Source organism: Balaenoptera musculus, chromosome 4 (assembly GCF_009873245.2).
Source record: "Balaenoptera musculus isolate JJ_BM4_2016_0621 chromosome 4, mBalMus1.pri.v3, whole genome shotgun sequence".
Classification (NCBI taxonomy): Eukaryota; Metazoa; Chordata; class Mammalia; order Artiodactyla; family Balaenopteridae; genus Balaenoptera; species Balaenoptera musculus.
Window position 1 is genome coordinate 45,823,966 of NC_045788.1, and position 17,432 is coordinate 45,841,397.

A 17,432-nucleotide genomic window follows, 5' to 3' on the forward strand; every position below is an offset into this window, starting at 1 on the left:
ACTGCCATTAGCTCAATGTTATAAAATCATGGAAGGTCAGCATCCTGAATCAGGCTAATTTAGCTGCCACTTTCATGTACAGGAAAGTTTTATAAAAGTTCTCATCATTTCTACTTTTTTACATGTTTAAAGCATAAATCAGAAGAAAAAATTGGTATGTCCCCAAAGGTATTGAAATAAGGCAACTGTTAAACACAACACATGGAGTATCAAGTTAAGTTAACTACATACTCAAAGTTTGTCTACTGTCATGGGTACTGGATTTTTGTATCTCAGCTTGGACCACAAAGAGGTACCCAGCACACCCACTCTCTCTTGACCTTACTTCCCCATGGTCTGGATAATGCTGCTATGCCTGGGAGTCGGGTAGTCCAGTCTTTTAAGAATGCAGACTTTGATATCTAAGACAGGAATCTGATATCTAAGCTATCTTAGATGGATTGTTCTAACATATTAATATTAATATCTTATGTAAGTTCACTGCTTTTGATTCATGTATACTCTATAAAAATACAGAAAGAACAAAAACATTTAATGCATAATTTCATTTATTTATGAATACAGATTAATAAAGGCACAGTTTAAAACAAAAAGGATATATAGAAAATATTTGATGATAGTTCACAATCACTATTGTCCATATTCTGAGTCTGTGCTTTTCATTCACAGTGATCCAGATCTCTTCCCTTCATCTTCTGGGTGTCAGGATTTGTCACCCTTTCCCATAACAAAATTGAATCTAGGAAAAGAAAAAAAAAACTTTCGGAATTTCTGGAAAAAATGACAATATGAATATTTCTTATATTTTAACAAATCATTGTCTTTTTTCTCTATAAGGTAAAATAGGCAATGTCTAATAGCAAAACCCACTCCTTTGTCTAAAATAGATAATTATATCATTATTAATCATTTTCTGATAATTTATGAAGTTAAATTAAACACCCAACACGCTTGTCATGGAAAATGCATTAGTCCTGTTTTTCATAAAGGAAAGCAAAAATAAAGTGACAGAGAGGTGTTCTCCTAAATATAGAGACTCAGTCAGGCAAACATGGAATAATAAAATGGTGATGAGCATGGACGCATTTTAAATTTAAGGTATTAGCAGACATCTCTTTATGCATGTAATATAAACCATTGGGGTTAAAAGTGCAGCTTTTCAGATCTCTTCCTTCAGCTCTGAATCAAAGCTTACTGCTAAAGACAATATTTTCACATCTCTAGTGCTTTCAAATCCTCACCGGTGATATAGTATAAAGCAAAAATGTAAACACGTAAACATCTGTTTCCAGCCATTCTGCGTGTGCAAGTGAAAAGGAACTAAGAACTAGAGGACAAAACAGAAATAAATGATGTGTTAAAATCCATTCACCTTTCTTTTCCACTAGGGTAAGGAAGTGGCTCAATGTCAAGCGTGCCTTGAGTTATGTCCCTTAAAGTCATATGTAATAAAGGTTTATTTCAAAAGTGATAAAATAAATTTTACATAATTTTAAAGCTTACATGTATTTGAAATAACAATGGCAGAAATGAAATAAAAAGGAAGAACCCTTTTTCATTAACTCCTTACTGTTCAGTCCAAAAGACAGACACAGTCTTAAAAGAATCAATAACATGGAAATAGACATAATCTTTAGCAGATTTTTTCTTTTTATGATTATAATTAATAATACTTTGCCTCAAAAATCTCAGAATAATTCCCCAAACACAAGAGAACAAATATTCTATTTTTCAGACAGATAGAGATATATAACTTCCTCAGGATGTATACTATATTTAGCCACAATAGGAATCAACAGTAACTCTTGTGTCTTTATAATTCTATGGCATTAAAATGCTTACCAGAATTGCTTGCTTGGGGAATTCTTGAAGTAACTTTCATAGAAACTAACCTCATAAATTGAAGATAATAGTTTAAAGTTCTAAACACTGAGAAGTATAGGACATTACATAAAAGCAATTTGTCCCGGGCTTCCCTAGTGGCGCAGTGGTTGAGAGTCTGCCTGCCAATGCAGGGGACACGGGTTCGAACCCTGGTCTGGGAGGATTCCACATGCCACGGAGCGGCTGGGCCCGTGAGCCACAACTACTGAGCCTGCGCGTCTGGAGCCTGTGCTCCGCAACAAGAGAGGCCGCGATAGTGAGAGGCCCGCGCACCGCGACGAGGAGTGGCCCCCGCTTGCCGCAGCTAGAGAAAGCCCTCGCACAGAAACGAGACCCAACACAGCCATAAAAAAAAAAAAAAAAAAAAAAAAAAAAGCCATTTGTCCCAGCCTTTTCAATCTGTTTTTTTTGACCAAGAGAACCACATTTTGAGTAGAGTCTTCATGCAATCACCAATCTACTCACTACTAAATTGGAACAGATTAGTGAAATCTTCCATGACATAGTCACAGTGGATTCAGAGGCAGGCTAAAGCAGAAATCATTGTTGTTTCCACATTTCTTTCATGCCCACTTCTTAAGAAGTGTCCCTCATATTAATCAATATAGTTATAAAACATCTCCATCAGATGGAAGCAGTTTTTACTTCATAATGTAAAAATACAATAGCATAACCAAAGCTAATGACCTAGAAAAAAAGATTTTTCAGTGAATACCCTGCAGTCTGCTTCTCCCTTCAACCCATGACCTGAAAGAGTTATAAACACAACATTTGTTTATTATGTATGGAGTACTGTCAGTTTCAAAACCAAGATTCACTACTTTCTGAGAAATGGCACATTTCATGTAGTATCTTTGACAATTTTCTTCTGAAAGTCTCTAACGCTGGCCTATACCCTCAGCCTAAAAGAAGAAAAATTGTCCTTCATTTCCCTAGAAGTTTGGCTTGGTAAGAGGTTTGGATGAATATACTGAAATATATATGATAGGAAGTCAAATACTGATAGGAAAATACAAGTAATGTATGGATTTTGCATAAGAGGATTGGTTGACCAAAACAAAATTTAAAATTTAGGTAAAAATTGGTTGTACTAAATCTAAAATTATTCACCCTCATACTCCAGAAATTGTCAAATGAATATATTTTATATAAATCATTAAGCCATTTAGTAGTTTACTATACCATGCTAAATCACCAGCTTCGTTAATCCCCATGATTTCTTCAGTTCATTTGTGAGAGGAAAAATAAATAAATCACTGAATGTGTATTGTCTTAAGGTAATAACCCATTCTACATTTTACATGGCGACAATTTACAGCCTCCAGTAAATGAGTGGCCATTCATTTTAAACAATACTTTAAGGGAGTAACCCTAGTTTAGAAAGTCTCATTACAATAGAGATCATAAAACAGTGGAAATTGTCATTAAGGGTCTGATAGTTAATTATTACCATACATAAATAAATAAGTGAATTATTTTGGGTTTTGAATTTTCACTGCTGTTTAACTGATAGCTATTACATGCCCATAGTCATCAACTTGGAAAATAAAGAGTCAAACATCATTATTCTAAACACCATTATTTCCTAGTGCATTGATGCCCAATGAGCTTCATTTCTTTCTGTTCTCCATACTCAATAGCTACACACTGATGGCAAGAAATTAGAGTTATCCTAAGGTTAAAGGTGTATAGATCAAATGACATACTCAGAATATCTCTTAACACTGACACATCCACTACTAGAATTGAAGTTGTGTTAATACAATCTCAGCAAATCTGAAACTGTCCCATTGTTTCCAAGATATAACTTTCAGAAAGGTCATTCAGCATTAGTTTCATGGAACTTGAAAAAAGAGACTGATATATCCCTTAGGGGGCCAGTATTGCTAGTTAATCTAACAGATTCAGATTCTGAAATTAACTCTGCCTCTTCTCCACGTAAAACAATTTATATAGAGAAAATTTCCATTTTTCTTCCTTCATTTATTCAGTCGTTCACTCATTTACATTTATTGATGTATTCACAATGAACACTATGTGCCAGGCAGTGTCACAGGTTTCATATATTCTTTTATTTAACTCTACAAGTACTAATATTATGTTCAAATAGGAGGTGGGGAAAATAAGGCTTAGAAAGTATAAGTGACTTGTCTTACAACTATTAGTTCATTAAGTTGGGACTTGAACCCCAAGTCCAAACCTTCAATCTCTAGGAGCACTGATATTAAGTGCAAGGCACTTTGCCAAATACTGGGCTGGATAAAGAAATGAATAAGATATAATCTCTTTTCCCCTGGTTTATAGTCCTCACATGGTGTTATGACTCCTGAGAAGTCCTAAATATACACTTAAAGAAAGTTTCCTCACTGTATCCACATTTCTGGCCTCTCTTTTTCATAAGAGAAATTGCAAAAACATCTACTCAGACAATCTGCATTTACGTTGCCATTGTGTCTAACGCCAGTCCAATCGACTACTACCCCTACATTTTGTACCCCTACCTTTTGTGCATTATCTTTCACAATTGGCCAAATTGGAGATTTGGAATAATATTTGACTCCTCCATCCCACTCAGAGCCTATAGCTAGTCACTTATTCTTTTGGAATCTACCTATGAAACCTTTCACAACTGTGCAACTTCCAATTTCCACTCCCATTATGGCATCATTGAAAGGAAAGTTGACTTCTGAAGCAAAAAAGTCTTATTCTCACCACCACTTTTCAGTTGTATGACCTTAGACAAACTACACAACCTCTCTCTGAGCATCTATGTCTTTATTCGTCAAATATCTAACTTATTGGAATGGTGTTAGCTGTCGAGATTGGTATTTAAAATCACCAGCACGTACAGTAACTATCTCGGCAGCTATTACTACTATTGCTCTATTTTAGGTCACTGTCATCTCTTAGAACACAATGCCTGGTACAAAACAAGCACTCAAGAAATAGACGCTAGAAAATTTTTGAAAAAAATTAAAATAAATTCAATAAATTGAAAGAACAAATGATTCAGATGTATAGACTGAGATTAGCATCTAGGACTAGGTCTATTTAACTTAAGCAGTTCCCCCAGGGAATTCTCAAAAAGGTACCTGTTGGGTTATTCTTCATAATAAACAGAAACGGATGGTTTGCTATAAATTGGTTTTGAGGCAGACTCATGATCACAGGGACGTGTATGCCTATGAAACAGAGACAACAGTTATTTAGATGTGCACATTAAGAGATCAGTAAAGAAAATATATCCATAATGTCCATACTAGTTTTTGTAGACAGGAAAGGTCATTTTGTTTGAGAAATTAACATGTGGAAAAATAACCATTTTCTAAATACAAAGAAATTTGGAATAAATTTAAAAATCGAAGAGCAGAAGAATAAATATTGGATTACTCATTGAATAATTCTAACTTCACATTTATGCTCAAGGAAGAAGAAAGCCAGAACTAGTTTCAGTGTAGTGAAAGCAGTTGAAAATTTCATCTTTTAAGCAGTAACTTTCTGCTCACTTTTTATTTGCGTTATATGATTTATCTCATAATTTTTCAACTCCTAATTCCTATCCAGGTATGTTTGTACTTCATTTCTATTCTCCAGGCTTGTAGTAATCACATCTGGCTTCAAATTTACTTTTTTTAACTTTTCCAAAATTATTCTGTGAGCTCAGAACTTTTAGGATTTGTGCTGTGAATGTGTATGGGATTTTTATTATGATATTAGAAGGAGAGGTTTGCTGCCTTAACAATTATTTACTATAATAATTTGTATCATGCTCCTCCATTGTGGCATTTATCAATATTTCAGAGTGGATAAATTTAAATGGCTGGATTGTTTTTCTTTCTAGATTAAATATTTCTGCACTCAATTCAGATGTTTTATTTACCAGTAATGTAATAATTTTGTATAATTTTTTCAGACCTATGAACATAGTTTTTAAAATGCAACACGTGATCAGAATTGAAAAACAAATGTAGAGAAGGAAAAAACTATTCCTCTACACTTTTTGTTTGTAACTGGGGTGTGCAAATTAAACTGACAAAAGACAGATTAACAAAAGAAATGGTTTTATTTTGTATCCACACAGGAGCTTCACAGAAAAGAAACGAATACCCAAAGAAGGGGTTATATCATTTTAACAAAAAGTGGTAAATTGTGGAGAAGTGACTACACAAAGGAAAAGGGGTTTGAGTGTCTAGGGGTGGTAAATTGTGGGAAGGTAAATATATGGGGAAAATTAACGGTATATAGGGATTATTTAGCAAGGTTTTCTTATGCAGACTCATATCAGTGGCAACTTTCATCTCCTATGCCAAATGTTCCTTCTCTTGGCATGGAAGACAAGAAGGGAGATACCTCCACAAGGGAAATTTATGCCCTGATTTTAGACATGTAAGAAGAGGGTAGAGAGCTCTCTTTGTATCTGCTGTTTCTCAATTGCCTTCAGCTCAAAATAACTCTTCTGCAAAAATGGCATATTTGGGGGTGGCATATTCTGATCCCTTGCACAATCCAAAATAACCTTAGTAATATTAAATGCATGGCATTCTTCTACCTGAAATATCAGGGCTATGATAACCAAATTACCAGTGAATATAGACTCGTGTCTGAATTAATGAGATAATACAGAAAAGCACAGTCAGGATCACGCCCATTCTCACTTGGGTGGATACTTGAGTTCCTTTGTTCCTGAGCATCCACTGAGTAGATGCCTGAAAGTCAAAACACTCACACTAACTATTTAAGTGTGATACATCAGGGTCACTGCTGATCCCTTAATGATTGTTACATCCTCTTAGAGAACTCTACGCTTAAAACAAGAGGCATCAGGTGATAGCAGAAAGAGTTCTGAACTTGAAGTCAGGGAACCTGATTTCAGTCCATACCCTACTGTCTATTATTAGCATGACCTTAGGCAAACCACTTCACATGTGGGCCTGTTTCTCCACCGACATAATGAGAGAATCAGACAATGATCAATAAGGACTCTTCCAATTCTGTGTAAAAGCAAGTGGAAAATTTGTCTACGTGAACTAGCAACTTCATCCCAAAGCCACCTTTGATTTCTCCAAGGACTGTAATAGCTCATCCCCTCCAATCTAAGTTGCTTGAGCACAGTAATGCAAAGTCCTTCAGGAGATGACACAACAGTAGAGGGAGTCCAGTGTGCCCCACCCAGATGTCAAAATCCATCGCCATTACATAGCATTATAAATTAATCAAGAAATTAATAATGTGGATATAAATGTATCAATATGACTATTTAAAGGATGCATATCTTTTACATACAGGTTAAAGTCCAAATGGTCTGAAGAATTAAAATAGACTTATGAGGAGTTCATTAAAGTTGCCCTTCCATTTCTAATTGAATTTAAGGCTTTTCTCCAATTATTTTTTGAGTATTACTTTTATGCAGCACAGATACTATCCAAAATGCCATTTGTTCAAGGAAATATATCATAGAAGTGGTTCTCAAGCTGTAATGTGCACACAAGTCACCAAGAGACCTCGGAAAATGCAGATGCTGGCTTAATAGGTCTGGAGTTGAGCCTGAGGTTCTGCATTTCTAACTAGTTCCCAAGGGGCACTGATGCTGCTGGCCTATGCATTACACCCGCAGTTGCAAGGATAGGCTCCAAGTCACTGCAGAGCAGTGTTTCTCAACCTGGGATTCACATTGTTATCACTTAGGGAAAGGTAAGAAAATACTGAAGGCTGAATCTCATCTGCAGAGATACCGATCTAATTATTTTGGGGTGCGGTCTGGGCACAGAATTTTTAAAAGCTTTTCAGCTGACTCTAATGTGCTGCTAAGTTCGAGAGCCACTGCCATAGAGATAACAAGAGTCAAATTAGAAAAGTAGGGACTAAGAGCTCAAAGGAAGAATGAAATTAATACAATTTCTTAAGAGTGAACATTCCTGAGCAATCATGATTTCAGGTTTGAGCCTAAAGTTTTCTCCAAGGGTCCTATCTGCTAATGGGCAGGTAATCCAATTTACAAATAAGTAGATATCAGTAGATGAGCCTCAACTCGTAATCAAGTCCCTTCCCTTTTCTTTTGCCTTAAACTCCAGCCGCACAGATGCATAAAAAGCTTATATAGCCATTTTTCCCTTCCTTCAGTGTACTGGACAGCAGGAGGAGAAAAGGAGATCAGAGGACCACAGAGTGGCAGCACCCTCACGCTCATTTCCTCCAGTCCTTCCTCCTGGCTTGCTGTGACATCATTTGTCCTACCTGTTGATGTTGCAGCTTCACTGCCATCTTCGTTTATCTCGAAGAAAACTTGTTGCATGACTTGGGAAACATACACCTCAGAGGAATCTGTAGGAAAATATGAAAGGGCATTGAAGGGTTAAAACTCAGGGCTATTATTTATTGGATCCCAGGTGAATTATATTTTCAAATGAACAAAGAAAAAGGAAAAGAATCCAAACTCTTTCCAAGTTAGTTAATTTGCTAGAGATAAATGTGGTTTAGGTTTAGCTCTTGCAGAGATGAGGTAGAGAAGATATGGAGACACCAAGTTTAGCTCAGATATAAAAGATAAAGATGGAAGGCAATAAGCCTCAAATCAGGTACCCCACTAAGTGAAATATTTGAATGGACAAAGGGTTTTGCCTCCCTTAGTCATGATCTACAGGCAAGATGAAAAAGGCTTTACAGATTTGAATTAATCCCACCCTATGTCTTCGACCTCAAAGCCAACTTGCCTTTTAACTTCTGTATTGGGTTTTGATCTGAGTTTAGAACAAAATTTACTTTCCTTCAAGACTGATGAGGCGATCAGAGTCTAAAGAGCTTTTGTGTCATCTGTTACAAAATCGCTTCAGAGCTATGCTTTAAAACCTGTCAAATTTCTCAGTGTAAGATAGTGTCTTAATAACGTTTTGTTCTGCCGTGGAAACAAGCTGAGAGAGAAGGCCCCTCTCCTCCCCTTGGTGGAACTGATGCATGTGTGAAGCGTTTCTGGCATAGTGACCTGTGAAGAGTCTCCTCGAGAAGGGGGCGTGAAACCATGAGTTCAGAAGCCACCTGCCACCCAGAACAGATAGATCTGACAATGTTCCTCAGAGAGACAATGGAAAGGTGGTCGTGAGTTCAGTGGTGGCGAAAGGGTGAGGAAAGGAAGGCGAGCCTTGAAACTTGAAGAGAAAGGAGGTTTGTCCCTCGTGAGAGAGAAAGCTGATGTGACGCAGGTAGACTCCACCAAGACGACCGAATTTAGAAGGATTCATGAAGAAATAATTTAGTCAAGGAGAACCAGCTCTGACAGCTTACAGAAAAGTGAATCCCCTCAGGCAAGATAGAGAGAAGTCATCAAAGGGTTATTTGCATAAAAAATGGCTTCCTAAAAATAACTCCAAACTGCTTGTAATGACTCTGTCTGGGCCCCTGATCACCTCTCATCCTCATCTCCGACCCTCCTCTCCGAGTCCAGTAGCTCCAGCTACAAGGTCAAGCATCAAGACTTTAGACCCACCTCTCCCTCTGTTTAAAATCCCTTTGCCCAGAACTTTCCCTGATTGGCTCCCTTGTTACTTAGGTCTCAGCAAAAATGACACTTCCTCAAAGCAATTGTCCCTTCTCACCATGTCTAATTCTGCTCTTATCTGATCTAAATCTCTTTATCCCATGACTCTATTTTAGTTAATCCATAGCATTTATCACCTCACCATTTAATTAATTAATTACTTGTTAATTGTCCATCTGCCCTAACAGATGTAAACTTCATTAGAAGAGGGAATTTGTAGATTTTATTCAGCTCTAGAAAACTGCCTGGCACATAGTTGGCTTTCAGTAAATACTTACCAAATAAATGAATCAATGGATAAGGCTATGTCTAGTGATAGAAACACGTAAGATGGAGAAAAGGGGGCATCTGCATCATTAGTGTGGGTTAACTACATTTTAACTACTTTGATTCTTTGGTTCTGTCTTGTTGCCTGAAATAGAACAACCACAGCCAAGGCTGGCACTATTTCTGGTCTTCAGGAGAATAGTGAATTAATTCCCTGCCATCCCTATTTACCATTTGTAAGTAGCCAATAAACATTTGCTAAAGGCTACTGTGAACCAGTCCAATGCTAGTGCTGTGTGATAGTTACACAAAAGAGACACTATCTTATACTCATGTCATTCACAAGTTTTGAATGAAATGTTTTCAATAGAGTTATTTTGGAAACTTTGAGACGAATATTTTAACGTAGTTAAAACAACTCAAATAGGCAACTCAGAGCAAAAAATGTTGGACATTTATTCTTACGTAAATCTTCTTGTAAAAGGAGATGTTATAGAAGTCACAAATTGCTGGGAATCTGCAGAGCGAGTGGCTGTTTGAAAGTCTGAGATATAGCAAGTGAGCTTCCGAAGGCCAGAAAGAAATTTGAGAGGAAGAGGTGTTTAAAAAATGGTTTGGTTTATTTCAAGTTGGTGAGGTGGCTGCATTCCAGGACACACTTAGATAGCATCCTGTTGCAGTATTTAATTCTGACTGTCTCATTCCTGATGCTGATGAAATTGTCAGAGATGTCAGATCTATCCGGCAGTGTGAGAACAAACAGCTAAATCATGCGTGAAGGTGATAATGAACAGATATGTCACCTGTGTACCCCACCCACCTCCTCCGCCAGGAAAACTCATTCATTCTATTCATTTACTCACATAATTGATGAGTGCATAAATTAATGAATACTTCTCCAAAGCCCAAATTTTATATAGGAATACACAATAATGCTGGGTTATGATATCCAACCCCATCAGACAGACAAGCCTGTATCATTAGGACTGTTGGTTTTTTTTATATATATAAAACAGAAGACTGAATTTAAAAAAGGGCAGATAACTTAGGACAAATTGGCCCTCTTCATCCATTTTTTTCTCTTTAGTTATTTTTGAACTAGTGGGTACTGCCAGGATGAGAAAAATTAAAGACTGTCTTGGGCTTTGTTGTGTAAGTAAGTGTCTTAACCGTACACAATTTCCCGGGTGCCAGTTAGCATAAAAGCTCCTTCTCCTCAGATGTGTTGTCAGTCTCAAGCTAAATCTACAAACTGCAGCATTACAATTTCTAGATTGTGTTCATCATCCAGCAGCTTGTGGATGCCTATTTCATGGCCTCTAATATTACCGAATTAACATTTGCTAATTGGTTTATAAAAGTTTTATTAGCTCTGCTTAGATGAGAGCCTCAAAGTTGTAATTCCCATTATTCAGATAAGGAAATCCAAACAGGGCTGGAATAAAAGCCCATATAATACTTTTCCTACACAGTCTCACTGTAAGCATGGTTAGAAGGCTTATCTAACATTCTATAATGCTGTCTGACTTTCATTAAGCAAAACTACTTAAGTGCAAAATAGAGTGCTTGTTTACAGACAGCTTGACATGACTATGACATTTATTCTCTGTGTATGTATTTTCTGGGGCCAAATGCTCTCTCAGTTTTAAGATCAGTCAGTTAACATCATTACTAAGAAAACATATTTACATGATAATATAAGAATAATTTTCCATATTACCTGTTATTCCAGAAAGGTCACAGCCACCACTAAATATCTCAGTTATATTCAATGAATACAAAGCTTCTTTGAAGTCTAATTTTTGTTCTACTTTAAATCTGTTTTAAAAAATGAAGAGGAAAATTTTTGAAACACTGTACACATTTTCTACCAAAATGATTTTTATAAAATGGATGACTTGGAAGAGATTTTATTGTGAAATATTTTGTTTTCATTATCCCAGTTACGTTTCCTCACTTTTCACACCATTTTTCCCCAGCTCCACTGAGCAGTTCTGAGTTGCTAATAACTTGTTTCCCAGATAAATGGTTGGTTGGGAAGGGAGAAGCAAATACTCTATTTTTTGAAGTAACAATTACCCAACAAAACAGGGTGAATTCTAGTTAAGTTTTCAATTATTTGCTTCTTCGCTAGAAATGTAAAGCTTCCTTCCAGCAACTATACACACTCAGATTTTTCACATCATCAAAGATGGTTCCTGGCAGGCATCCAAGAGACTATGAGCCAGAAACAGAAGCCAACGGTCCTTAAAGAAGATTGTTGGCTACTGAGGTACAGAGAGGGGGCATTAGTAACCTATGAGCCTTCCCATCTATTGTCACAGTTGATGTGACTTCCTTCAGTTTACGGACACACCTAACATCTTCCCAAAAAGCCCTGTATTTTACAGGTAAAAGATTGAAAGAGAACTAAATTTCTTTCCAATAAAGTAAAAATTATAGGAAAAAAAAAAAAAAAAGCTGGCCAATACTTCTAATGCAGGGCCCTAAGTTAGGACTCCAGATTCTACGCAAGTCTCCAAGCCTCGATTTGCCTGAAGAGGGAGCTTCACCAATGAATCTCAAAGATTCTCTCAGGCACTGATCTTCTATGATTCCAAGTCAACAGCAATCAGTGACCCTCACTTTCCCATTTCAATAAAAAGGGGGGGGGGAGAAAAAAAAAAGAAGCTAGTACTTACTGGCTTTAAAGATGCTAAAAGCATCCATTTACATTTGACAACCAGGTTGGAGACTTTGTTTATGAAAGAAAAGAGTCTAAAGTCCTCCAACAGGGGGCTATGTATATTTCCTACCTCAGGGAAATCCCAGGACAGCTCCTGCCCAAGGAGCTCTGTCTGTGCCCTAGCTGGGCCTTTGCCCCCGTGCTCTCTGGTTTGGATGCAGACACGATTGCCCAAGCACAGGATCCTTGCTTAGCTAACAGGTAGGCCCACATCTGGGGCTAGAAATTAGCTTGTGCAATCAGTCTAATTAGATCATTGTTTTAATTGCCAAATACTGAACAAGCTTCTTAATTATAGTTCTTCAAAACAAGGAACATGCTGTGGCAAAAATTTACTGGCCCTATATTATTTCTTGGTAAAATATTATGCCCTTTTGGAAGATGTTTATTCATTCAGAACCCTAGCTGACTGGAGATGGGCACAACTCACTACATGCACATTAAAACCTACTGATAATGAAAATAACTTGTTTTATGTCAATCATTTTCAACTTCTTCCTTTTAACTTCCTGCTAAGAAAGATAATATGCAGCATGATGGTTTTGAGGCTTTGGGGTTGTTCTTTTTTTCTATTTTCATTACCACACTTTTTTTATACTGAATGGAGTATGGGCTTCTAAAATGTTGAGGATAAATGTTCTATTCCACCCATAATTTAGCAATTTTTAGTATAATAGTCCAATGATTTTGGGATAATGACAAGAATACTGCAAGACTTATTACAACCTCTAATAAGGTCTAATTATACCGAGAGTCATTTAAGTAACAGTCTTGCTCATAACATAGTCCAATGAAACCTACAGTGATAGAAACCCATTCAACCATTTAATAAAAGTATAATCTACGGCCGATTTCTAATTAGCCATAATTATTGGAGCCATGAATAGTCAGGTGTGAAGTAGCACTTCTGTGTGTTAGCAGTTAATATAGATCATAGTTTTTAATCTTCACAAAAACCCTAGGAAGTGAGCATTACTATTCCCATTAACATATAAGAAAGTGGAGGTTTTGAGAAGGTTGATTTTCAGACTCAAGGACAAGATAGGAGACAGGGCTAGGATTCAAATGCAGGTCCCTTCCAAGTCAGAGCTAATGTGCTAACTTCCACTGCCTTCTAATCTAAATATAATCCAAAATTGTAATCTCGATTAATACAATATGTGTAGTGTTAATTGTGTACCTCTTCCAAATTTTGTGAATCTTAATATTTATTCTAGATGTGGTTCATTTCCTCTTTTCCTTGACTCTCCTCTAAAATTGTCAAAAAAAATACAGCTAAAGGTAAAAGAATGAGTAGCAAAAGGACTGGATAGACAATTACCAACAAAACAATCATGAAATGAATGTTTTAGCCTATGTAAACATTATCTGCCTCCTTAAAAGGCAGCAATTTACTGCCCTAGGCTACCATTGTGCTTAAAGGGGTCTCACACAGGTTAAAGCTGCAGAAAACGAAGGAACACAATTCAGAGTTTCTGTTTGAAGAAGGAGTCACTCCTGGTCTGCAGGCCCTACTGTGGATTGGTGTTGTCCCTTTCTTCTCCTTTATACCCAGGACTCTTGTTTAATGACAAAATGTCTTCGACTGATTTCCCTCAAGGTCCCTGTCCTTATTGTTTGGAATTCCACTTTTGATACAGTGGGCTTGAGTCATCTTTGGAAGGTTCAGGCTTAGAAACAACCAAGTCTTAGGGCTGCCCACAAGGATAAAAATATAACACAATCCTTTACAGTGGTGGACTTGGACTATTACGTGAGTACATAGTAGTTTCTGGTCACTTTGTGTGTGTGTGTGTGTGTGTGTGTGTGTGTGTTTGTGTGAAATATTCCATTGGCCTCAAGGGCTGAATTAAAAATGCTTTCTGTCACATAGGAAACATATCTGGACAATGCTTAATGTAAACTTGGATTCCAATTTGTATCAGTGTTTGATAGGCTAAAGTGAAAGAACATTTAGAATCATCATTGAAGCTGGTCATGACTTATCTATTCTCACACCCAGCCTCATTTTCCCTGAGGTCACTTTCTCTCACCCACACGCAGTTCACATTCACGCACTTAGAGATCCAAAGCTGGACAAGCCGGGGATGGATTTCTAGCCCAGCAAGAATATGATGTGCTATGGAAGCTGTTATCTCTTTCCGAAAGTCTCTGTGGAACTGCTGCGTCACATCTGTCACCTGGCTGCTCATCCTATCCCTGCCTTGACCATTTGCTCTGTGCTGTGCTCTGCCTCATGTTTGCCCCACATTACACAAGAGTTTTCCGACTCCTGCAATTTTGACTCTGCCATTTGCTAGCTGTGTGACCACAGGCAAGGTACTTACCTGTCTGCACCTCAACTGTAACCTGAATATAAAATAGATCTCTATCAAATTACGGTGGTGATTAACTGAGATAATGGCAAAGAGCGGAAGCATCCAGGATAGTGCTGGCACATTAATGGACTGTCAAGACATTTTAAAGTTGAATGAGAATAATAATAAAAATAATAATGAGATGATCCTGAGTACTAAAAACATAACAAACATTTTCTCATTATACTCCTTGCAGCAACCCAAAGAGACATGTATTATTAGTCTCCCATTTAACAATAAGAGAAAAATCTTAGGCAAGATGATCAAAGTCACGCAGTAAGGAGATGGCAGAGCTCTTGGTCTTCAATATTATGTTCTATTTTCCATAATCTGGTTTCAACAGTTGATAAAAGATACTGTGAGATGTCACATCAGTGAGTATTTTTAAATATTCAGTATCTCAGAAGAACTATGGCTCTTGCTTAGTTATTACTATACTTTTGAATAAAAGTGTAGTATTTAACAAGTTCAAAGACCCAGACTGCCAAAAATTTAATGACAACTATGAAGCCTCTCCCAAAGGAAACACATATATGACCTTACACTCATAAACTTGCTAATAATGTCAAGAGCTTCAAGGACTCTGAATTTTACCCCAGAACTCTCCATAAGTCCGTGGTGCCCAGTCAAGGACTGCTACAAAAGAAGAAGAAAATCAATGTCTTCTCATTTTCCTAGAAAGTCAAACTTAGAACCTCAGAACTATCTATTCCTTCTTAACTCATATCTCGTTAGTCACACACCCCAATAAATGTCTCACCCGCCTCTTACTTCCGCAGTGAGGCTGCTCCTTTAAGCACTAATTACTTAGTGCCCAATTTGTTGCAGTGGTTTCTGAACTTACCATTTGGGCTTCAGTCTTTCCCTCTTTAACACATCCTGAACATCACTATTATTCAGATTAAAGTAACAAATGCTCACTGAGCAGTTACTATTTTTTAGATGCACACATTGTGATGGTGTCGTAGAAAGGAAATATGCATAGCTCCTGACCTCAAGAAGTTTATAGTCAAGTAGGGAAGACGAACAAATAATTTTAATATAACTGCTATGCAGAAATAAACACAAGGTATTAGGAGAACTTTTCCTAGCAGGGAGAAGGGAAGGTGTTGTGGAATCTTGCATGGAGAGATCAGAAAAGCTATCTGAAACCCAAACTTGGTTTTAAGGGCCAACAGAAGTTATCCAGAACAAACTGGGAATGGGGGGGAGAATCGAGAGAGAGTTCAGACAAGTTATCCAGCATGAACAAAGGCACTGTGACTACCAAATATATCTTTCTAAGATGCTGCCTTTATCATTCCACCATCCTACTTGGAAATTTACAATAATTCCCCATTGCATATGAGACTTTTCCCTCTTGATTCTTTTAAAGCCCAGTTCAAATCCTTCTTCTTCCATGAAGCCTTTGTTTACAATTCCAGTCTCTGGGGCTCCCTCTCCCTTCTCTCCTCTCTTTTTTCATGAACCTCTTAGTGCTTACTTGTTGTACTATTATTTCAGTATTTACTGTATATTGTTAGTAAACTTCTTGTGCAAATTTTGCACCACTCTATCTAAGTGGCAACCATCTTATCAAATAGGAATCCTGTCTATCACTTTGCATCTGTCCCAGTCCCCTGTTCACAGTGGGGTCCCAATCAATCTCTGTTTTGAACTGGAGATAAATGTTCTAATAAGTAGTAAACTAATAAGATCATGAGGCTGTGAGCCAATGGAAATGAGAGCTAATCCTGTCTCCCAGCACTTAACTGAATGTCAATCAATTTACTTTTTGAGTGACATAGTTTCCTTATCTGTGGAATGCAAGTTATAACCAAGTCACACTATAGAACTACAGCATTTAGTATTAAAATGTAAATATTAAATGCTTTACAAAGTTAAAATGTTATATAGATGAAAGTTTCTTGTTTATTTACCTTATTTACATGTACTAAATGATCGATTTTGCCCATATATATAATCATAAAAATACAATCTCAAACTGTTTCTTATACAGAGAAAGAAATCTGATACATAGTAAGGGTGTGTTAGACTCATCAACCTGAGGAAATCTGACTACTAAGATGTTTATAGGATTCCCTATTAAATTTAGAAAAAGTAATGTGATGATTTTAGCTGGTATCCAACTGTAGGATAATGTCCAAAATTAAGTATCCAATATGTTACAAATAGTAAACACTAGAAAGCACCCTAGTATTTTTAGACTATATCTTATTGGCCTTGATTCTAAACTAGTCATATATCAAAGAGGGGAAGGAGAAGTGTTTCTATACTGTTTCTAACAGTAACTATAATCTAGTCACTCACACCCTCTTTCCTACTGTTGCTTATATACAAGCATTTTTATGGTTAATTTTTCTTTTCTTGGCATTTACTGAACTTTGCCCCCAGAGAGGTTTTCATTTATTTATTTTTACAATGACAAAATTTTTCATAGTTGGTGGTATGGGTTGAACTGTGTTCCCCTCCCACCCAAATTCATATGTCAAAGCTCTAACCACCAGCAGTTTATAATGTGACCATATTTGGAAACAGGGTCATTGCAGATGTAATTAGTTAGGTTGAGGGTGTAAAAACTTTAATAAACAGAAATATCAGTTAAACAGAGTTGGGAGACCAGAAGGGGGAGCTTACATGCTCTGTGAGGGCAAGGATAACAGAGCTC

General features: G+C 37.0%; 1 protein-coding gene across 1 annotated transcript in view; it reads right to left on the bottom strand.

Moving 5' to 3' along the window:
- Positions 1-643: 643 nt before the first annotated feature.
- SERPINI2 (serpin family I member 2) overlaps positions 644-17,432 on the bottom strand; it is a 36,495-nt gene continuing 19,706 nt past the window's right edge. Inside the window, exons 6-9 of the mRNA XM_036851344.1 lie at positions 11,403-11,500; positions 8,119-8,205; positions 4,977-5,066; positions 644-739 (exon numbers count right to left, since the gene is read on the bottom strand). Of these exons, the coding sequence (XP_036707239.1) occupies positions 660-739; positions 4,977-5,066; positions 8,119-8,205; positions 11,403-11,500 (355 nt within the window). The 3' untranslated portion in view covers positions 644-659. The remainder of the gene's footprint in view (positions 740-4,976; positions 5,067-8,118; positions 8,206-11,402; positions 11,501-17,432) is intronic.